The sequence below is a fragment of the Vombatus ursinus genome, unplaced genomic scaffold (genome assembly GCF_900497805.2).
Source record: "Vombatus ursinus unplaced genomic scaffold, bare-nosed wombat genome assembly UNPS02009573.1, whole genome shotgun sequence".
Classification (NCBI taxonomy): Eukaryota; Metazoa; Chordata; class Mammalia; order Diprotodontia; family Vombatidae; genus Vombatus; species Vombatus ursinus.
Window position 1 is genome coordinate 854,576 of NW_020949351.1, and position 24,515 is coordinate 879,090.

Below are 24,515 nucleotides of genomic sequence, written 5' to 3' on the forward strand. Positions count from 1 at the left end.
AAATATATGAAGGCATATATCAAAAAAGTTACAATTTGATTGCTATAATAACCATACTGATGAAATTATAGATACACTGGAATTATTACTAAGTTATAGAGAGAAGAAACAGTATCTAATATGCTACACAAAACAGTAGAAATAGTACCCAAGAAATTGGGAAAAAGAGTTGATAAGACCAAGAATATAGCAAAGAATACAATGCTGGAGGCAACACATGAAAGCATTCAGGGATTACTTTATAAGACCTCAGAGAAATAAAGATAAAAAAAATGGAAAAAAAAAATCAAGACTATTAACATCCCCGAAGATAATCAAGAGAACATTAAACTACCTAAACTCATACCACCTTTTTCATCTTTACAAAAACTTTATGAAATGATGGACATGTGCAATGAGGGTATCACTGATGAAAACAAGAGAAAGGACCATGTAGGCTCTTGCAAATTCTCCACAGCACACTACAATTTTAGTGTCACCTAACTGACTGAAAGAGAGAGACTACCAGACCCCATTGTATTTACAGGTTGCTGATCATAAAAAGAGAAAGAAAAAAGCTCACTGGATGAACAAAAGTCTTAACAGAGGTCTAACAGTTCCTCATGATAAAATTATACAAAATTGCCTGTAACTACAGATACAAATCTGTCCAGGGATCCTCATTATTTAATGCTTAAAGACAGGCACAAAAATAGGAAGAGCTCACCAAAGGTGTTTTCCAAAATCTCAGGGAATGCCCTGTACAATGATCGAGCAATATAGCTGCTTGTCCAATTTCTCCTCTTTACATGTGATATTGGGCTAAAGGAGGCAGTTAATGCAGTGGAAAAAGTACTGGATACGGCGTCACAGGACCCAGATCTAAATCTCAGCTCTGCCATCTACAATTTCTTATTTGGCAAATTGTTTAAAACTCTGCCATTTTTCAGTTATTTAATCTGTAAATGAGGAAGTTGGACTAAACATTTTCTAAGGTCCCTTCCAGATAAAAAATTCTGTAATTCCAAGATTGAGATACAATACAAAATATCTTCAAGACTATTCAAAAGAAATTAGCCTAAAAATCCATATAAGATAAACCAAGTGGATAAAAATTTTTATTGGCTAGACCAGTGGTCTCCACTCAATCAATAAACACTTATTAAGTGACTACTATGCTCCAGGCATTCAACTAAGCGCTGGGGATAGAAAAAGAGACAAAAGACAGTACCTGCCCTCAAGAAGTTCACAATCTAAAGGGGGGAGACAACAAGCAAACAAATTATGTATTGCTCAGTAATTTCAGTCGTGTCCAACTCTGTGTGACTCCATTGGGAGTTTTCATCACAAAGATCCTGGAGTGGTTTGCTCTCCAGCTCATTTTACAGATGAGTATACTGAGGCAAACGGGGTAAGTGACTTGCCCAGGGTCACACAGCTAGTATAAGGCCAGATCTGAAATCAGGAAGGTTAAGTCGCACTCTATCCAGTACGCCAGCAGAAAATAAAAGAAGGAAAGCACTAGAATTAAGAAGTTGGGAAAGGCTTCCTGTAGAAGATGGGATTTTAGTTGGGACTTGAGGAAAGCCAGGAAAGCCAAGAAGCAGAGACGAGGAGAAAGAGCACTCCCCATCCAGGGATGGGGGACAACCAGAAAAAATACCCAGAGCCAAGAGATGGAGTGTTATGGAGGAGCAAGGAGGCCAGAGTCACTGGATCAAAGAGTATATTAGGGGAGGGGAGTGCAAGGTCCAAGAAGACTGAGCAGGTAGAGGGGGCTAGGTTCTGAAGTACTCTGAACACCAAAGAGAGAATTCTATGTATTTGATGCTGGAAAAGATAGGGAATCACTGGAGGTTATTTGGTTAAGTGGTGACATGACTGGACCTGTTCTTTAGGAAAATCCCTTTGGTGGCTGAACGGAATATAGATTAGAGTGGGGAAATACTTGAGGTACGCAGACCTTGCACCAGAATGGTGGCAGTGTCAGAGGAGAAAAAGATTGTATTCGGATAGGAAGAGTGAGATAGTGAGGCATCAAGGATGAAACTAGGTTGCAAGACTGAAGGACTGGAGGGATTGGTGTTGCCCTCTACAGCAATAGGAAATTGGGGGTGGAAGGCAGAGAATAGGAGGTAAGAAAATGAGTTCTGTTTTTAGACATGTTGAGTTTAAGATATCTACTGGGTATCCAGTTCAAGATCTCTGAAAGGAAGACAGAGATGTGGAACTGGAGGTCAGCCAACAAGTAAGGACAGGATAGTTAAGATTTGAGAATTTTCAACATAAAGATGGTAATTGAATCCATGGGAGCTGATGAGATCACCAAGTGAGGTAGTATTGAGGGAGAAGAGATGAGGGCCCAGGACAGAACCTTGTGTGACACCTACAGTTAGAGGGCATGATCTGAATCTCCACACTGGATTTATGTACAGCATCTCAAACTCAACATATTCAAAGTAGAACTCATCTTCTTTTCCCTGAAAATCAGCCTCTCTTCCTAACTTCCTTATGATTGTCAAGAATATCATCACCACTTTAAGATGACAACCTGAATATCCTCCTCAATGCCTGACTCTCACTTACCCCATATAGTCAATTAATTGCCAAATTGTGTCATTTCTGTCTTCATACCATCTCTCTTATGGTCCCATTCTTTCCACTCATACAAGTGTCTGCATAATACAGGACTTCATAACTTCTTACTTGCCCTACTGAAATTGTTTCCTAACCTATCTCAAATCTCTGCCCAATCCACTTATTCGTCCAGAGAGCAACCAAACTGATTTTCCTAAAATACAAATCTGACCACAACATACTCCAACTCAACAAACTCCAGCAGCTCCCCATTGACAATAGATCAGACATGATTTCCTTCACAACTACGGGTTCCTCATATCATATAAAAATACAGCAAAAATATTTAACATGAATAAGCAAAACTTGAAGAATGAATTGACAATGTAAACTTTCTGCTGAGTTGAAATTAGAAACAATTTACTTTTGCTCAGTTTTGCATTCTGTACTCTTATAAATTTGACTTAATTCTCTATATATTTTAGAAATCATGCCCTTATCAGAGACACTGGTTGTAAAAATTCTTTCCCAATTTTCTACTTTCCTTCTAATTTTGGTTGCATTGGCTTTGTGCAAAAACAGAAAAAACATGACTCTTGCTGAAAAACTGTCATGTTCACTCACTGCTCTGACCTATTATTTTACTATTGTATTGTATATTTCAATAAAAAGCATATAAAGAAATTCACCTATTTGGCTAGTTATACCAATCAAATTAACAGAATAATTAATTACTAACAAACATGTATAAATCTGCCTTATCTCCTAGGAGGAGTTTTCCCCAGGTAACAAAAGATTTAATCCTACTTCTTTCACTAAAAATATCATTATGATTTTTACCAAGGACAAAAAGGTTTTATACCATTAACACATAAAATAAAATGTTTATCTTCTTTATCTGCATCTCACTCTTTTCCATTTCTATTTTATGTTTTATAAAATACATGTTAGAACTTTATTTATTAGCTTATTTATGTATGATTATTGGGTACAAAAGAAGCATGGCACAGTAGATAGAATGCTGGCCTCAGAGTCAGGAAGACCCTTGAGTTCAAGCCTGGCTGAGTGACCCTGGGCAAGTCACTTAACCTCCAAGTGCTCAGTCTCAGAGATTCTAAGACTCTTAAAATGCAGAGAAGGTGCCAAAAGGAAGTTTCCTTACTCAGGAATTCCTCTTAACCAATAAAACCACAGGTCCAGGCCCTATGCCTAATTCATATTGAGGTACATGTTCAATTTTTTTTAAACTGGTCAGGCATCAAAAAGTTTGAAGACCACTGATCTAGACTCTGATACACAGATGGAGAGTTGGTCCTTTGAATTAGTATATCAGTACAATCTGATGTGGATACTGTAAATGGACATTAAATTGGTCCCAGAATTAAAGGACAAAGCAGACTAGATTGCATTTATTAAACTATACAGGTTTTTAATAAAACTGCTTCCTAGGACAATGACTCAACTTTTGAAAAAACACTTTTATTTTGATTTGCAGTTCTCTAATCAATAATGATTTAGAGCATTTTTTCATATGACTATAGATGGCTTTAATTTCTTCATCTGAGAACTGCCTGTTTATATCCTTTGACCATTTATCAATTGGGGAGTGACTTGTATTCTTATAAATTTGACTTAATTCCCTATATATTTTAGAATTAAGGTCCTTATCAGAGACACTGGTTGTAAAAATTCTTTCCCAATTTCCTACTTTCCTTCTAATTTTGGTTGCATTAGCTTTGTTTGTGCAAAAACTTTTCAATTTAAGGTAATCAAAATTATCCATTTTGCATTTTGTAATGTTTTCTATCTCCTGTTTGGTCATGAATTCTTCTGTTCTCCATTAATCTGATAGGTGAACTATTCCTTGCTCTCCCAGTTTGCTCACAGTATATATCAGCCTTTATATCTAAATCATGAACCCATTTTGACTTTATTTTGGTATATAGTATGAGATTCTGGTCTAAGCCTGGTTTCTGCCATACTCTTTTCCAGTTTTCCCAGCAGTTTTTGTCAAATAGTGAGTTCTTATCCCAGAAGCTGGGGGTCTTTGGGTTTATCAAATGGTAGATTACTATAGTCCTTGACCACTGTGTCTTGCATACGTTACCTATTCCACTGATCCACCACTTTTTTTCTTAGCCAGTACCATGCAAATCAAAACAACTCTGAAGTACCACATCATACCTATCAGGTTGGCCAACATGACACAACAGGAAAATGATAAATGTTGAAGAAGATGTGGGAAAATTGGAACACAAATGCATTGCTGGTGGAGTTGTGAAACGATACAACCATTTTGGAGAGCAATTTGGAACTATGCCCAAAAGGCTATAAAAATGTGCATACCCTTTGACCCAGCAATAACACTTCCAGGGCTGTATCCCAAAGAGATAATAAAAATGGGGAAAGGACCTACATGTACAAAAATATTCATAGCAGCTCTTTTTGTGGTGGCAAAGAATTGGAAATTGAGGGAATGCCGATCAACGGGGGAATGGCTGAACAAGCTGTGGTATATGAATATAATGGAATACTATTGTGCTATAAGAAATGATGAACAGGCTGACTTCAGAAAAACATGGAACGATTTGTATGGTCTGATGATGAGTGAAGTGAGCAGAACCAAGAAAACGTTGTACACAATAACAGCCACGTTGTGCGATGACTAATATTGATAAATATAACCCTTCCCAGCAATACAAGGCTCTAAGACATCGCCAAAGGTCTCGTGATGGAAAATGCTATCCACATCCAAAGAAAGAACTATGCAATTTGAATGCAGATAGAAGCATACTATTTGCTATTTTTTTTCCTCTTCTGTTGAGTTTTGTTTCCTCTTTCTGGTAGTTCCTCCTATTGGTTCTGATTTTTACTTACAACATCACTAATCTGAAAATATGTTTAATAAGAATGTATACATATATAGCCTATATCAGATGGTGTGCCATCTTGAGGAGGGTGGTGGGGAGGAAGGGGGAGAAAAATTTTAAACTCAAAAGCATATGGAAGTGATTGTTGATAAATCAAAATAAATTAATTAAAAAAACTAAATAAGCAAGGTCAACAAAAAAGAAAGAAAGAAAGAAATGATGAGTAGAAGGACTTCAAAAAAACCTGGAAAGACTTGTATGGACTGATACTGAATAAAGTGAGCAGAACCAGGAGAACATTGTACACAGTAACAGTCACCTTGTGCGATGACTAACACTGATAGTCTTAGCCCTTCTCAACAATGCAAGGATCTAAGACATCTCCAAAGGTCTCATGATGGAAAATGCTATCCAAATCCAAAGAAAGAACTATGGAGTTTGAATGCAGATAGAAGCATACTATTTGCTATTTTTTTTTCCTCTTCTGTTGAGTTTTGTTTCCTCTTTCTGGTGGTTCTTTCTATTGGTTCTAATTCTTCCTTACATCATCACTAATGTGAAAATATATTTAATAGGAATGTGTATATACATAACCCATATCAGATTGCGTGCCATCTTGGGGAGAGAAGTGGGAAAGGAGGGAGAGAAAAATTTAAAACTCAAAAGCTTATGGAAGTGATTGTTGATAAATTAAAATAAATTAATTTTTAAAAAAGCACACACAAAAAAAACTTTTAAAATCACTCCTGGTGATTCTTTATGACTGTAAATCCTACAGCACCATAAAATACAAGAAATCAAAGTTGAGGGTGACCCAAAGGGCAATGTGGAAATGCAAGATGGGTAGAAATAGACTAGAGCCATTTCTAACGATGATCTAGATACAAGAAGTGAAGAAACATATGGTAGAAAAGAAGGTGGGCAAATCAGGTGACAAGAACAAGGATTAACAGATGGATGTTCCACTTGCACTTGTGACATAAAGATTTAGAAGAAAGTCTCCAGTAGGTTGAATGGTTCCTCTGTGGAGGATCTTTGGAAGAACATGGACACAAATCAGGCAAAATCAATACTCCCAAAGAGATGATAATATTAGATTTTTAAAAATAACTCAATATGTGGCCTTCAGGGATCCTGATGTATACAGATTGTGGCCCCTGTTTCTATTTGAGTTTGAAACAACTAGACTAGACAAATTATGGTATATGAACATAATGGACCATTAGTAGACTAGTATTTCTACTATCTGTAGAAATAGACTATTTCAAGCAAGACTTGTATGAACTTGTATGTATGCTGAGTAAAGTGAGTAGAATATCAGCATTCTATTCAAAGACTTAAGAATTCTCATCAATAACCAATCATAACCTTCAATGACCCTACTGTCTACAGGATAAAATCTGAAGTCCTTCAGTCCTCTGTTTGACATTAGTGACCCTCCAATGAAACTTCTTTTGAGAAGGGAGGCAGCACTAACACATGGCACCAACCTACATTTCTGTCTTATTTCATACTACTTCCTTATTATCATACTCTATACTCTTAACTATGTGGACTGACTACTACTAAGCATTTCCTGAACGACTTGCATTTTTCCTTCTCCTCAGTGCTATGTGAAATCCAAGGCGGAAAAAGTCTAGAGGCTTCATGGAAGGCTACATAGTGAATCAAAAAGCATTTATTAAACACCAACTATAGGTACTGTACTAAGTGCCGAGGATACAAAGAAAAGCAAAAAGCAGTCCCCACTCTCAAGGACCTCATGATCATGGTCTAATGGGAGAGACAATATGCAAACCATGTACAAAAAAGATGTATATATCTATATCCATATAGATATCTATATCTGTCTCTATATGATAAATGGGACAGCCACAGAGGAAAGGCACTAAGTTTATTAAGGAGGACTGTGAAAGGCCTCTTGCAGATGTGACTTTAGCTGAGACTGAAAAGTAGTCAGGTATCATAATTGGGGCTTTCAGCTGCAAATTCAGGTAAAAGTGTGTGGTGAAGAAACTAAGGCCTAGGGAGGTTACTTGCCCAAGGTCACACAGGCTGTAAGTGGCAACACTAGAATATGAACTCACATTCTTTGATTTCAAATCCAGTGTTCTTTACTTTATACTATGCTGCTTGTTTTGTTTTTTTAAAGTTTAGAGAACACATATTTTTGCATTATTATCTAAATCTGTTTTTCTTTGCAAAAACCTATTATTCCAGTGACGTATTTAGACACTTTGCACACCTTATAATAAATCCTTATTGGCTGACTGCTGGTTAAACATTAATGGTACCTGAGATTGAGCAACCTAGCAGAATTTTGAAAAGGATCCTGGATTTAAGAGTTCAAAAATATAGGTTAAAATTCTGGGCCTCCTCTCTGCTTTCTCACTCTACACAACAGGAAAGTTAAACTATTTAGTTTGAATAGCCTTGGAATAGAGCTGCCCAGATGATAGAGTCATTGATTCAATATTCACCTCATTCCTATATTTACAGCCAGCCCCAGAACTGAAGACCACACTTTATCCCTTCCAGTCATCTCTGCCACTATGCCCATAAAACCTTGACCTCTCTTTTTGTTCAAGGACAATAATAAAATATTTTCAATGCTACTGAAAAGATTTTGACAATTTATTGCCCTACAGCTCCACTCACAATCTCGATAATTGCTTAAATCAAAGTCCTTTACCCTGGCCATAACTTCCTGGTAGTATAATTTAAGCTACTTGAGGGCAGGAGATGTCTCACTTTGTGTCCCTATCACCTAGAACAGTCCCTGGCATTTAGCGATGGGTAATAAATGCCTGCTGACTGACTGAAGTCCCAGTTTTGTCACTTATTTAATTTTGGGTAAATACTAAACTTAGGGGAATTTAGAGTCTCAGTTCCCTCATCTTTAAAATGAACATAATACTTGTACTACCTTACTTGGAGTTGATGTGAGCAAAGCGTCTCTAAATGTAAGTTATATAAATGTCAACTATTATTATTATCCCGATCTTGGGACAAGAAGTCACAATGTAGATCCTGTTTGCTGAGTAACTAAAAGAAACCACAGAAATTCAATCAGAATGAAAACTGGCCAAAAAGATAAGCCCTGTAGGGGAAAAAAAAAAAGATTATACACACAACTAGTATATCTGGTATAAGGTCTCCTCATCCACCTTTAGTGTCCAACTTCACCAACTCTTACCTGGGACTCCAAAAAGCTGTAGCATGCCCAGTTGCCACACCCTGGTAAAACCATCTCTGGTAAAACTGTCTCAGCAGACAAGCTAAACCATGTTGAGGGTAACCAAAAGGCCTCAAACCTATCGATGAGTTAGGGGAATGTCTACCCCAAGGGTGTGAAGAATTCCCCAGGTGGAATAGATAGATGAAAACAATTTGTTTAAATGGCCATGAAGACAGTTGAAGTAAGCCCTAAGGAGTGCTTAGTGCTTAGTCAGACACTGAAGACACCAAAGTTGTCCACTGCCTCCCAGGCCACTGCCAGTCATCCTGACTTTGTCTTGCTAGTGGACTTGATGACTCTACAAGAGAGAATGAAGCTGACAACTTTGTACAACTCTGCCTCACTTAAATCCAATTCACAGGCAAGTCAAGACAACACCCTGTAATGTCACTGGTCCTCCCAGACTCTGCTAGGAAGAATGAAGGGATTATAAATTAAGAAAAGAGTAGTTGAATTGAGATTTGAGGTTGAAAAGGTCAAACAATGAACAGGCAAGGGCAGTGGAACTGGAAGGAGAAGAGGAAAAGGAATGGAAGTTTCTAGGTCTTTGCTGAGAAGCTGCCTTTTGCTTGAGCAAAAGATGAAGCAAGAAGAAAGCTGCTTAGGAAAAAGGAGTTTCATATTCTCATCTAGGTTAAGTCACTTCACTAGGACAAAGGAGACAGGGATACAGAACAGAAAGCTCTGTACAGAAATAAAGATTGTATATTTCAACAATTAAGCAAATATTTATTCAGTACTACTATTTATATAGTGCTTTAAGGTTTGCAAAGCTCTTTACAAATTTCATTTCACATCAACCCTGGGAAATAGGTGCCATTATTTTTCCCATTTTCCAGATGAGGAAATTGAGGCAGGCAGATAGCAAGTCTAAGGCAGCATTTGAACTCAGTTCTTCCTGATTCCAGTTAAAACTCTCTCTCCACTGTGCCACCTAGCTGCCCCACACTATTCCCTCCTTCACTTGACAAAAGGAGCCTAAATGTCCTTCCTACCATCATGACATTTCATTTCCCTTTCCTGTCTCCAAACTGTCCCTTATGCCTAGAATACAAACCCTAACCCTAATCCCCTCATCTCCTAGAGCCCTGCCCACCCCCACAACCCCATCATTTGGGTTTATTTATATATATTTCACATATTCTTATACATGTATATTTCTTTTTTTTAAATCTTTGTGTTCCCAGGGCCTGGGTGCCTGGTACCCAGAAAATATTTAATATGGCATAATGCTTTACATTATATATGAAGCATTTTCTTATGTTATTTCATCCTTACAACCATCTAGTGAGGTAAGTAGTGCAAGCATCATTAACCCATTTTCAAGTTCCATTTTACAAAGAAGCAAACAATGGCTCAGAATCACAGAACTAAATGACCAAGTCACAAATCTACTAAGTCTCCAAGCTGGGCTATGAACCCTGGTCTTCTGACACTAGTCCAGTGTTTTTTCCACCATATCATGCTACATCAAGTATAGAATATGTAAAACCTCACTAGAAAAAAAAAAGCTTTCTATATTAATTACCTTTAATGCTTATCTCATTCATTTCTCTAAACTTGATGGGTTGAAAGAAAAATTAAGCAGGAATTAAAATAAGAACTATAGTATTTTATAGTACTATAGCATATTCTATTAATTGTACTGAATCATAATACATTTGACTCTTTTTGTAATTGGCTACAGTGTTGTCCAAAACTCTGTGTGTGTGTGTGTGTTTGTGTGTGTGTGTGTGCATGTATAAACACTTCAGAGAGATTGATATGATGCAATACTATAATTTAGAGTTGATCAAATGTATTTATAATTATTTCTACTAAAGTTGGTCAGACCCCAAATCAGGAATATAAATCTCCACTGTATCATTATGCCTAGGAGAAAATCATTTTTCAACTAAGCAGCATCTTTTTAAGAATCAACCAGTCTTACATTCAAAGACTAACTGTATTAGCAACCTGGCCAAAATTTCCTTCTTTCAAAGACCTCTTAAGATTTACTCCTATCAAAAAAAGATCACTGCACCAAACTGTACATAATGTAATTTTAAAATAATTTACTTATTTATTCATGTCCTTGGCTCTTATTGTTGAGTCATCTAGCAATTTGTTTCAGTTTTGATTCAAATAAACGTCCTTTGAGCTTGCTTGAATAAATGTGGTCTCATTTGGATACATTCTTACTACCTACCTATTTTAACCAGATCAACATTTATTAAGCTAGTAGATGAAAAAACATTTATGGACACCATAAACATATGTGGAGTGTGATGACAGGCAGCATAATACAGTGGAAAAAATACTGGATACGAAGTTAAGGGACCTGTATTTAAACACCTGTTCCTGTCACTATCTTATGTGATTTTGGGCAAATCATTTAATCTGTTTCCCAGGTTCCTTATCTGTAAATTGAAGGACTAGATTAGATTACCTCTCAGATCTATAGATAACCCATAGGAAAGAGACTTTGAGCTGAAAAGAACCAGAGTCCATCAAGTCCAATCCCCTATTTTTAGGTATGAGAAATGTGAAAAACAAATAGGAGTCACACAAGTCTATCTACTACTCCATGCTGCCTCTCACTCTAAATCTATGATGTCGATGAAAATACCCCTAGATCTGCTCTCAGAAAAGCACGGACCAAATAGCAGCTGTTCGACCTTGGACAAATCACTTCACTTGAGTCTCAATTTCCTCAACTGGAAAAGGGACCCTGCTTACCTTAATTCAATAAAGATTTCAACAAGTATAGAACTATTAGGTTGTCACTAGCCCAGTTCTGTTCCAGTGTTTTTTCTACAGTTTAGACATTTCTGGATTATCACATGACTGGGAAGAAGAGGCATATTACTGGATGAGAATAAGGATTCAGAAAATCAGCAAGATGAAATAATAGGCTTGGAAATTAACAATATGAAGTTTAATGGGACTAAATGTAGAGTCAGATAAAAAAATTACCTACACAAGTAAAGAATGTAGGAAACCTGGAGAGAAGAAAAAAAAAGCTGTGTACTGACTGCCTCCACTTTCACTCATTTCTTTACTCTTGTAATCTAGTTACTCAAGAGAGATTGTTCTCTCCAAAGTTACCAGTGATCTTCTAATTGCTAAATCTGATGATCTTTTCTCAATCTTCATCTTTCTTGACCTCTCTGCAGCACATTACACCTCCTCTTGTTACAGTCTTCTCTCTGAGTTTTTATGACATTATTCCTTCTTGTTTCCCTCCTACCTATAAAGCTGTTTTCAGTCTCCTTTCCTGGATCATCATCTAAACTTCACCCTCTAATTAAGGGTATACTCCTTCCCCAAAGCTCTGTCCTAGACCCTCTTCTTAATCAATCATCATTTATTAAGCACCTACTATGTGATGGACACTATGCTAAGCACTGGGGATATAAAAAAAAGTAAAGATAGTCTCTGCCCTCAAGGAGTTCTTATTCTAATAATATGTAGACAACTACAAACCATATTCAGAATAAATTGGGAATAACAAACAGAGAAAAGGCAGGATCTTAGCTGGGATCCAAAGAAAAGTTACGGAAGCAGGAGGCAGAGTTTCAGACATGGGGTACAGTCAGTGAAAATACCTCATGTCAGTACATGGGGGGTCTTTTTCAAGAAGAGCAAGGAGGCCAGTGTCACTGGATTGCAAAGTATGTGGTAGGGTATAAGGAATAAGAAGACTGAAAAGAAGGAGGGGAGGCGGGGAAGGGGCAGGCTTTGAAGGCCAGAAGATTTTGTATTTGATCCTGGAGGTGACTGGGAGCCACTGGAATTCACTGAATAGGAGGGAGTAACAAAGTCAGGCCTGTACTTTAGGAAGATCAATTTGACAGCCAAGTTCAGCATGAGTGGAGGGGGGAAGAGATCGGTGGCAGGCAGACCAACCAGAAGGCTACTGCAATTGTCCAGGCATGAGGTGATGTGGTGGTGACAATGTCGGAGGAGAAAAGGGGAGCATATTTGAGAAAATGCCCAGGAGACTAGTGGTACCCTCAATAGGGACAAGGGCAGCTAGATGGCGCAGTGGATAGAGCACCGGCCCTAAATTCAAATCCAGCCTCAGACCAAACACCTGACACTAGCTGTGTGACCCTAGGCAAGTCACTTAACACCAATTGCCTAAAAAAAAACAAAACAAAAAAAAAAAAAAACAACCCAGTAATAGGGACGTTTGGAAGTGGGGAAGGCTTGATGGTCAAGACATTGAGCTCAATTGTGGACATAATGAGTTTAAGAAGTTTATGGGACAACCAGTTTACAATGTTTACTAGGCAGTTAGAGATGTGAGACTGGAGGTCAGCAGAAAGTTTAGGGCTGGAGAAATAGGTTTGAGATTCATGAGCACAGAGATGATAATTGAATACATGGTTGATGAGATCACCAAGTAAAACAGTATAGAAGGAGAAGGGAAGAGGGCTCAGGACAGATCCCTGGGGGACACCCAGGGTTAGCAGGTACAACCTGGACAAAAAGCAAAGAAAGCTGAGGAGAACCAGGAGAGAGTAGTGTTCAGAAAACCTATAAAGACGATGAGTGATAAAGGGTGATCCACAGTATCAAAGGCGACAGTAAGGTCAAGAAGGATGAGGATTGAGAAAAGGTCTTAACAGATCAATTTTGGTTGAATGAGGTTGGAAGCAAGGCAGTAAAAAGTTAAGACAGTCAAGAGAGGCAGCAGAGGCACCAGTTGTAGACAGCCTTCTCAAAGAGTTTAGCCACAAAATGCAGGAGAGTTATGGGAAGTTAGTAGGGATGGATGGATCAAGTGAGAGTTTTTTGAAAATGGGGTGCCACTGACATTTATGTAGGCAGTAGGGAAGCAGTCAGTGCACAAGGAGAGACTGAAGATAAGTGAGGGAATGGGGAATAATAGAAGAGGCAATCTCTTGGAGAAGATGGTATGGAATGGGATCACTTGTATATGTAAAGAAGGAGGATTAGCTTTGACAAGGGCCACCTCTTCATTTGAGATGGGGTGAAGGAGGAGACTGGTAGAAAGCATGTGAGTGATGTAATTTGAGGAAGGGAGAAGAGGAACTCTTGGCAAATTTTCTAAACTTTTTCAGTAAAATATAAGGCAAGGCTCTCACCTGAGAGAGTGGGAAGAGGGTAAGCTATGGGAGGTTTGATGGAGTTTTGAAGAGGTGCTGTGATGAGTTGAGTTAATTAGGGAGATTTAAAGGGATTGCCCTGTAGCAGTGAGGACCCAGTTAAGGTTAAGTAACACATCTGTAATGGACTCAGTCTATAACACACTCTTCTGGTGACCTCACCAATGGGTTCAATTATCATCTCCATACAGATGACTCCCACATCTACAATCTACATATCCAGGCCTTTCCTGAGCTCCAGCTCTGAATCATTAACTGCCCATTGGACATTTCCCACTGGATGTGCCATTGGCACCTCAAATTCATCAAATCAGAAATCATTATCTTCTCTCAAAAATCCATCCCTTTTCCAATCACCCAGTTGTGCAATCTTGGTGTTATCCATGGCCGACATTAACTACCCCTATATCTTTCACACCTGTTCCTTTCTCCACTTACACCTCCACTACCCTAGTTCAGGCCTTCATCTCTCACCTGGACTACTCTAATAGCCTCTAGTCCTATCCACTGCCTTCAGTCATCTCCTCCTGTAATCTATCCTGAACACAGTCAAGAAGTTGATAATTCTAAAACAAAGGTTTGCCCATGTTATTCTCCTACTCAATAAAAATCCAATGGCTCCCTACTGCCTCTAAGATCAAGGAGAAACTCCTGTTCAACATTTAAAGTCTTTCACAATATGGTTCTAACCTATGTTTTCAAGCTTATTATACATTATTTCCCTTTACATACTTTATGAACCACCCATGCTGACCAGCACATGACATTCCATTTCCTATCTCCATGACTTTGGAAAGGCTGTCCTACATGCCTAGAACCCTCTTTACCTCTACCTCAGGATCTCTAACTTCCTTCAAAGATTAGCTCAAGTATCACCTCCTACATGAGGCCTTCTGGATTCACCCAGCTAATGCCTCTCCTCCTAAAATTACCTTATTAGATAGATGGACATAGATGTAAATACCTGCATGTGTGCATGTCTCTCCCTATAAAATGTATGCTTCTGGAGTGCAGGGACTATTTTAGTTTTGACTTTGGATCCAAAACAGCTAATACAGGGGTGTGAAGTAGTGGTGGTAGTGGTAGTGGTAATCATTGTTGCTCAGTAAGTGCTTATTGATTGTTAAATATTAAACTGCAACAGTTTGGAATAAGATGTTTTTCTAAACCTCACTTTCAACAAACTACCCATTTCCCTAGGAGTTTTTATCAAATAAGGATTTCTTCCAAGTTAATTTCTCTTGTTGTGACTATTGAACAAAGGATTACTGAATTTTGTTTCTGATTCATCCTAATTTAGACTGGCTTTTAACACTGCAAAAAGCTTTGATGATCATGACTTTATAGTATAATTGAGGTCTAGAAAAGCTGTTTTCCCTTCAGTCTTACTTTTAAAAATTCTTCTTTTGAGATCATAGGCCAGAAATTTTTTTTTTTAAAAGCAGTTGGGGTTAAGTGACTTGCCCAAGGTTACACAGCTAGTCAGTGTCAAGTGTTTGGTCTGAGGCCAAATTTGAACTCAGGTCCCCCTGACTTCAGGGCCGGTGCTCTATCCATTGCGCCACCTAGCTGCCCCCAGAAATTTTTTATGTCCTGGACCCCTTTATAGAGGAAAATTGGTGAAGGCTCTTGCCTTCTGCTTATCAAATTTTCCAGTTATCGTTTAAAAAAAAAAAAGACAGTTCATAAGCCCCAGGTTAAGAACCCTTAGCTCTAAAACTTTTATTCTTTCAAATGAATTTTATTGTTTTGTCTTGAACTTTAAAGTAACAGTACAAGTAAAGTACGAGATGGACTCTAAAATCAGGGTACAAGTTTAACAAAAGGACAGAATTATTCTTCTCAAGAAGTACCATTTGCTCCATAAGGCCAGGGACCATTTCTAATTTAATCTTTTATCTGCTCCAACATCCTGAATGGTACCATGCATACATATTTAATCAATGCTTCCTGAAGTTCAGCTTCCAATAATAATAAATTACTATGGCAGTAAAAATAATTTACTTTGCCAAGAAAACCCCATATGGGGTCACGAAGAGTCAAACACAACTGAATGAGTGAACATCAACAATGGCAGCTGACATTTATACAGCACTTCAAAGTTTGCAAACAGCTTTTACGTACATTATTTCATTTGAAATTCACAACCCTATGAGGCAAACACTACAGGTATCACTATTCTCGTTTTACAGATGAGAAAACCGGGCTTTCTTGAGCTTCAGTAACTTGTCCTGGTCTTAAACTTGTAAGTAACTTGACACATACCTAGTGTGTCAAGGCAAGATTCAAGTTCACACCTTCCTAAATCCATGTCAAAAATTCAAGAAGCCTGGCTATTTTCAGGGAATATATCCACAAGTAATGTGGGTGATTTGGATACTCATTACTGATGCAATTTAGGTGTCACCAAGAAACAACTAAATTAAAATGTAACCAGTAAAAAACTACCTATTAATTCGGGAGTAACATATTATCTGTATGCTCAAATAAAAAGTAAAGAGATGTTGCAATGACAAATAATTCTGATGGATTGTAAAAAAGAAAAAAGTTGGATTAATTAAGTCAGTGTTTCCCCAATATTGTCTGGGCTAATGAGTGTCCTGAACTGTCTACATAAACAGCAAGGATGCCAGGAATCCCTTTAAAGAAGATGAGCCACTCAATCCAGTTACTATTTCTTCATCCAAGTATTCTTTACACCTTTCAATTCCCTTTGCTCTATCCTACATTTGCCAAGCAGTCTTCTGATATTGATTTAGTTCACCAATTAGGTTCCCTACAAAGAAAAAGATGCACCCGCTAGTTCATACTATACAAAAGTCTGGTCCACTTTTCAATATTTCTCATAATAAATTACAAGTCAGCACAAGGATGCAAGGTGGTAAGTTTTTCAATCAAGGTAACTGTTAACAAAGTAATCTAATCTAAGCGGCAGAGGGGTTTAAATCTTTATCAATGAAAGTCCACAAAAATCAGATCTTTTAAGTACTAATGTTAATAAAATGACTATGAGTACTTGGCTGTATTCGTTTAGTGTGAATCAATTTCTTAGGGATTATTCAGAAAATAAACTTCTGAACCTAAAAATCTGAGGACTAGATTCTTTCCATCCCAAAGGATCAAAATTATGCCTTGACATTTTAACTACTGCTCCATTTAAATCAAAGAAAAACAGATTCAATTAAGGAATAAAAAGAAGTTAGATTAGGAAGGGTGGTGGTATCTAGCGATCATAATGTAGGTCTGGAGGCAGTAAGACCTAGGCTTGAATCCTGCTGCTGACGCTTACTTGCTATGTGACTAAGTCATACCTGTAATATTTATTTCAATGGGTTGTTGTAAGGTTTAAATAACATTTCTAGCATCCAGCCCCTTCTCTCCACTCATATAACTACCACCTAAATTAAAGCCTTCCTCATCTCTAACCTAGATTCTTCCAACAGCCTCTTAACTGGACTCCCTGCCTCAAGTCTCTATCCCCCCCAAGCCACCCTCCAAAGACAGACAACACAATTCTTTAAGGGTAGATCTGATATGTGACTCCTCTAAATCAACCAACTCCATGGCCTTCCTACTGCCTCTAAGACAAAATATAAACTCTTATTTAGCTTTTAAACCTGACCCCAACCTGTGTTTCCCACCCCAGTCAACATTACTACCCCTTCCCACACTCTACAATCTCACTGATATGGCCTCTGTTTCTCTCACTCCATCTGTCTAGCCACTCCATCTGCACTAGCCAACTCCCAAGTTGGGAATGCACTACTCTTATCTCAGTCTCAGACACCCTCTCTTCCTTTAGGATGAAGGTTAGTTACCATCTTCTACACGAAGCCACTCTCAATACCTCCAAATGCTAGCCTCCTCCCTCCCAAACTACCTTGCATTTAACTACTTTGTATTTATTAACTTTATATTTATGCTGTATATATTTTTATGTGTACTTTTCTCCCGCATTAGATATAAGCTTATCATAAGGGAGGATTATTTCATTCTTTGTATCTGTATCCTTAGTTGCTAGCACAGAACCAGGCACACAGTAGTAGTCACTTAAAAAATATTTACATTTTTAAGTTAATGTATGCAAAATACTTTGCAAACTTTAAAGCACTTATACAAAGGTCAGCTATCAGGGCTGCAAGAGATAGTCCATTGAAGAGGCTAGGTCTGAGAGGAGAGCTAAATGGACATAGGAGAAACTAAAGAAGTATGACTGGAGTGTTTAAGAGAAAACAGTCACTTTCAGATTATCTCCAAACCATGTCACCCGCACCCCCATTCTCTTCCTTACACTAGAACTAAGATTCCTACCTGGGTACCACAGCAACCTAAAAAACACATGCTGAAGGCAAATCTCTGACTAGGGCACCCCAAACTCCAAAACTATGCCTCTCAATCAAAATTCCAATCCCTTCAGTGTTACTGACCTCAATGAGTAGTTATTTATAGAAGGAAAGCAATCATATAAAAGTAATTGACCCTAAATTGAGAATAATTAATAGGTTTAATTGTAGGGGGAGGGGAGTGAAATGGGGACAGGGGAGGACAATGGTATATTTAAACACAGAATTTGTTAAATCTTTAAATGTATCTAATTGTCAGAATGTGTGCAGGAGATGCTTTTGGCAGGGCAGGGAGGACTTGTCAAGTCTACTTTCATATTAATTCAAAAAATCTTTATGGACCTGTAGGGACAAATACTAAGACACACTATTGAATAAAAATGTGCATTATTACTGAATTCATCTTTCTCCCTCCCAAACTCTCTCCTTTTCCAAACTTCCCCATTACTGTTGAAGACATCACCATCCTCCTAGTCACCCAGGCTCACAACCTCATTCTATATTCCTCACTGTTCCTAAGCCCACCTATCCAATCTGTTGCCAATTCCTAGCAATTCTATCTTGTGATACTGAAACAGGCCCTGATCACCTCACATTTTGACTACTGAAATGGTCTGCTATCTGGTCTTCTTGCCCTCAAGTCTTTCCAATCCATCCTCCACTCTACTGTCAAAATGATATTCCTAAAGCCCAAGTTTATGTCTCCATTTCTCTCTTACCCACTGCACACACTCCCCCAAGTGATTCAATTTCACTTGCTCCCTGTTACTTCCAGGATCTAATATAAAGGCCTTCATATGTGTTCCCTGCACTACCCACACCCACCCACTCTTTCATCTAGTGACACCAGCCTCCTTGCTGTTCCTTGTACATAACACTCGAATCTCCCGTTTGTGGGCACTTTCACTGTCCATTCCCCCATGTGGGAAACTCTCCTTTCTAATCTCCACCTCCCGAGTTTCTCTAGCTTCCTTCAAGTCAAAGATAAAATCCTACCTTCTCCAAGAAACTTCTCTGTTCTACCTCAATGCTAGAGCTTTGAGATTACCTCTGGAGATTACCTCTGATTAGTACTGTATATATCTTATATGTACATAATTATTTACATGTTGTCTTCCCCATTAGAATATGACCTCCTTGAGGGCAGGAACTGTTTTTGACCTTCTTTGTATCCCCATGCCTGGCATGTAAACCCTTAATGCCTTCTGACTAGATCAATTAATAGTTGAAGGGGTTATTTTAGATACAGCTACCCACTTTTCCATACTTTAAGTCACTGACTGCGTTTTTTCCCATTTCCCTTTTCTCACTTCTCTTCTCCAGTCTCACAAAACCTCATATGTATTTTCATTCCTTCTAATACCCCAGCCTAATAGAGTACACAGTGTCTGGAAAGGGCTAGAAAGGAAGTTACTCTGAATACTGTTTCAAAGTACTCTTCTGATGCCTTCAAAAGACTAATAGTACTTCCAACCAAGTGTTTGTCAAGCTATCTAAACTAGAATCACTAAGCTGTTTAACTGTTGCCTAACATGAAAAAGAAGAAGAAAAGGAATTGAAATGGGATTGATGAAAAAAAAAAAGTTATTAACCCAAGGGGTCCATGAACTTGGATGGTAAAAAAAAAAATCTTTATTTTCATCAATCTGTAACTGAAATTTAGCAATTCCTTTAATTATTTAAAAACATCATTCTGAGGAGGGGACCAACAGGTTTACTAGACATACAAAAAGGGTTAAAAACCTCTGATTTAGAGCAAAATCATAAAATCAGACCTGAAAGATGCCTTAAAGATCAGGTTCAATGTTTTTAAACTGTACTCCTTATAACCCTGATAATCCAAATTATGCTAATAAATATTGAGAGAGAAACTTCAATGCTACTGATTTAATGCTACTTGATTCCTTCAAAAATATGAAATTATGTAAAAAAAATTATACTTTTTCAGCATGACAATAGACCAAGGTTCCTCTACTGAGTTTCAATATTTTTCTAACTCCCTTAATTCTGGAGATATTTATTATCCTTAAGCTCTTCAAACCAGTCATGTATGGGTACCATTAATATAGAAGAAGCCTAAATGTATTTCAAGTTCAAACTGATTTAGAAAATCTAAACTCACTACCTTCCTTTTACATTCCTGCAATGTATCCCACTTACTTCCAATTTCCACCTATTGAAATTCTTTCCCTCCTTCAAGAACCAGTTCAGGAACCAACTCTTCCATGAACCCTAATTTTACCTCAGCTAGAAGATATTCCCCAATCATTAAAATTCTCACAATACTCTGTGGTGATGGACCTCTCTCATGAGTTATCATATTACACCTTGGATTATATTCATGAACACGTTTTATCTTCCCCTACTAAACTCTAAATTCCATGAGCACAGGAAAATTTTATTTTATCTTTGTACTCCCAGCATCTCATTTAATGTCTTGTATATAAGTTGATTTAAAAAAATCTATGTTTGTGAATTAAGTGAGTTGCTCCCTATTAGCAAAGCTGGAATAAGAATCTGGGTATTCTGGCTCCTTGAATGGCTTTTACATTGCCACTCTTATGGCCAAGTATGACTGAATTCTACATCCTCATCCCCAAATCTCTTTTCCCCTTAAACTCTTATAAAGTTAACTTTCCATCTTCCTGCCATTATTACTATATATTCTTTTTATAGGTCTATGACAATGATACACTATGGCATTGAGTAAATTAACAAAATTATCTGAAGACTATCTACTGTTTTGTATTGACCAAATTAATTCTCAATAGGTTTAGATAAATTCTTGAGCATTATTTGCATGCTGATGTCAGGAACATACTGGAAACAGTTACTTTACTGAACTGAAAGTAACTGAAGAAGAGGACCTCACACTTGAATTCTCACTGGAATCCACTTGAGTTTATTTAAGGTTTTCCATGATTCAAGAATTCATCATCAGAAGCATTTTTCAAAAGTCAAGACATTACTTCCAATCAAACACACACTTATGTGAATTAGGGCATTGAAAAACCCCAGGTTAGTATAGTGTAAAGAAGGCAGCAGGTTCAAGTTCTAGCTCTGGCCTGACTACTGGCAAGTCTTCCTTGTGAATCTTGCTTTCACCTAAGCTCATAGATTTAGTACTGAAAGGGACCTCTTAAGTCATCTAGCACAATCTCATTCTATCGATGAAAAAATGAGAACCAGGAGAAAATTGACATACCTAAGGTTACAGAGGTAGCAAGTAACAGAGACAGGATTTGAACACAAGTCCTCTGACTTCAAACCAGCACTCTTACTACTATGTTCAGTTGTTTTTCAATTGTGTCTGACTCTACGTAACTGCATATCTGGGGTTTTCTTGGCAAAGATAGTACAGTGGTTTGCCATTTCCTTCTCCAGTTCATTTTACCGATGAGGAAACTGAGGCAACAGGGTTAAGTAACTTGCTCCAGGGTCACACAGCTAGTAGGTGTCTGAAGTCAGATGTGAACTCAGGAAACTCATCTTCCTGACTTCACATCAGGGACTCTATCCACTATGCCTCCTAGTTGCCCTCCGACTACTAAAACACACTTGTAAATCTTACAGTGATATACGGAAATGAGCTATTATGTATTATTACTTCTAACAGAATAGGAATGAAGAAAAATCAACTAGTTACACAGGAAATTTAAAAAATGGAATTCCCCTGTATAGGTTAACATCTCACATCCCTTGTCTCATGTCTGCTAAGCCATATTTTGGGTTAAAATTAAATCATTTTAAAAGAACCCTCCTCTCTACCTTGAATCTTTTGCCCATTGTTAACCCTTCCAATGTACTTAATTACTTTCTAATGTGTATGATTTGTGTGCATCCCTGATCAGCCAGTACACTCTTAGAGGGCAGGGACTGTTTTATTTCTTATCTTTGTATTCCTTGAGGCCTTGCATTATAGTAAGTACTTTCAAATCTTTGTTCAGTTGAGAATAGAAACTTGGATAAAGATGAATTGTAGTTTTACTTGAATTAAAAGGTAGTGTGCATCATTTTTTAAAATCCCCCCCATACATACAGAATACCTCAAAAACAGCTCCCAGATCATAGGTGCTGCTTCCAGTCCAGGCACTAAGACATCTTTCTGAGAAGCAACAGCACCCCACTACCCCCCAAAGATGTGGCCAGTCAACTGCTTTGGTGGGGGTACTGCAGCCACAGCTACTAAAGACGCTGAGGGGGCAGCTAGGGGGTGCAGTGGCTAGAGTACCTGCCCTAAAGTCAGGAGGACCTGAGTTCAAATCCGGCTCTGACCAAACACTTGACACTTACTAGCTGTATGATCCTGGGCAAGTCACTTAACCCCAATTGCCTAAAAAAACAAACAAAAAAATAAAAAATAAAGACGCTGAGAAGACAGCTCTTGCCACCACACTCCCTGAAACTATCAAAAGGTTCAATATCATAAGCTGATATGATTTTGTTAGTGAAAAATGACATTAAAAATAAAACATTACCATCTGTTTTGCCACTAAACCTTAAGGACTATGGTACTTTTCCACCTTACTTTGCAGCTTCAACTTCCTATATATGTCCTTTCCCACATAAGAATGTGAGCACTTTTCTATTGGTATCCCCAACTCTCAGCACAGTGCTTTGTATACAGTAAGTACTTATTGAATGAAGAATGCTTCTTCATTCATTCATTCCATTAAAAAAAAAAACACAAAGTGTTTATCGAACTCGGATAAAGTTTGTTTTTTCCCTCCCAGCAATATCTACCAATTACTCCCAAGTTTGGAAAACTGTAACTACACTAAATGCATTATAGTTAATGCAAAACAAACGGAAGTGAAGTCAATTCCATTTGGACCAGAGCTCATTTTAGAAATGGCTACCGTGTTTACAGCCTGAGGGTCAAGCAGCCTCTCTGGGAATCAAAGACTGCAGATACACTCACAAGTGAAGGAAGCACTGCGACTAACCTCGTTTTTCATAACATTTTCAAGATGCCATATGGAGGTCACATCTCCTCCATCTGATACCCACATGGGATGCAAGAGAAAAACAAAAACAAAAAAACCCCACTCAACCTCATCTCCTGACTTGTTTTGCCTAAACTACGGGGCTACGAGGTAAGGACCGATTCCACAGGCCCTCTCTGCTGCTCCCACTCAGAAGGGAGGTGTGGAGAGATGTAATTTAATAGTCTTGGGGGGGAGGCAAGAGCGAGAAGCTACATCATTTGGACTTCTGTGACCATGTGCATGCAGCGGAGCTCTGGCACGGGCAATGCCAGCCTCCCCGCCCCAAAGCGCCTCCCAGGAGTTTAGTGCCAGGCCCAACCAAAGCAAGCGAGTCTCGACCCACCACCAGAGGCCGCTGTAGGCCCCTCCTCGACCTCAGGAACCATCTCTGCGCCTGCGCAGTCGAGAGAGTATACTACTTTAAATTTATTTATTTATTGAGAGAAAAGAAATACTGGGCGCAGGCGCGCTCCGCCGCCGCCCCGCACTCGGAGCGCGCACCTGAACGCCAGTCCCCGGACGGACCGCGCGCCTCGGCTCGGTCACTTCCGCCTAGCGAGGGGAGAAAAGAGGGAGGGAACGGGAGGCTTGAGGGACAGCCCGAGCCCTGACCCTTCAGAGTAGGCGGCGTCGGCCGCCGCATTAACCCCTAAGACTCACCAAGTACAAGGGCTGCCACCGGTTCTCAGCATCCACCTCCTCAAACTCCCGCTCGATAGTGACGGACATGGTGGCGGGCCAGACCTGGCGCGAGAAGAGCCGCCGCGGCCGGAGAGGCACATGCCCCGTCCTCGCTTAACAACCGAGTGCGAGCCGCACTCGTCTCCCCGGCGGCGGCCGCTTAACGCATGCGCGATCCGCTTTCCCTGCTTTCTCCTCCTTCCCGCTCCCCCCTCTTTCAACCCCCAGCGACGACGCCGAACACCAGCTGCTTGCGGCGGGGAAAGTACCTGGAGCGTAGAACGTCAGCACGCTGAGTTGGCGCGGAAGAGGCGGGTGGGGAGGGTGCGATTCTACAGTCGGGGGAGAGCCGAGGGAGTGGTCCCTGCCCCGGGGAATCGGCGCCCAGGTGGGGAGGGGGCGGGGCCGCCAGAGACCACCCTGTAGGGCCGCAGGATCCTGAGGGGCGGGAGGTGGGAAGAGGGAGGAGCGAGGCTCTCGTCGGCCCCGCCCCTTGGACGACCGCCGAGATCTAGGCGGCTCAGCGCTCCCGCGTGGAGGAGAGCAGCGGGCAGAAACTCGGGGAAAGCAACTGAAGGGGGTCTCGACTGGCCCCGCGCGCCGCTGCCTCCGCCCCTGGGCCCCCCCCTGTCTCGCCCCGCCCCGCCGCTCCGGGGTCTTTCCCTAGTTTGTTTTCTTTTTCCACTCCAAGTGTATGTATGGGGGGAGAGGGGGGAGTCGGGACC

General features: G+C 39.4%; 1 protein-coding gene across 3 annotated transcripts in view; it reads right to left on the reverse strand.

The window, feature by feature from the left end:
- PTPN2 (protein tyrosine phosphatase, non-receptor type 2) overlaps positions 1-23,967 on the reverse strand; it is a 98,841-nt gene extending 74,874 nt beyond the window's left edge. Inside the window, exon 1 of one of the 3 annotated variants that reach the window (XM_027852353.1) lies at positions 23,770-23,964. In XM_027852353.1, the coding sequence (XP_027708154.1) occupies positions 23,770-23,838 (69 nt within the window). In that variant the 5' untranslated portion in view covers positions 23,839-23,964. Of the gene's footprint in view, positions 1-23,769 lie in introns of all 3 variants that reach the window. The other 2 variants (XM_027852354.1, XM_027852352.1) reach the window with 2 other exon arrangements.
- Positions 23,968-24,515: the final 548 nt, after the last annotated feature.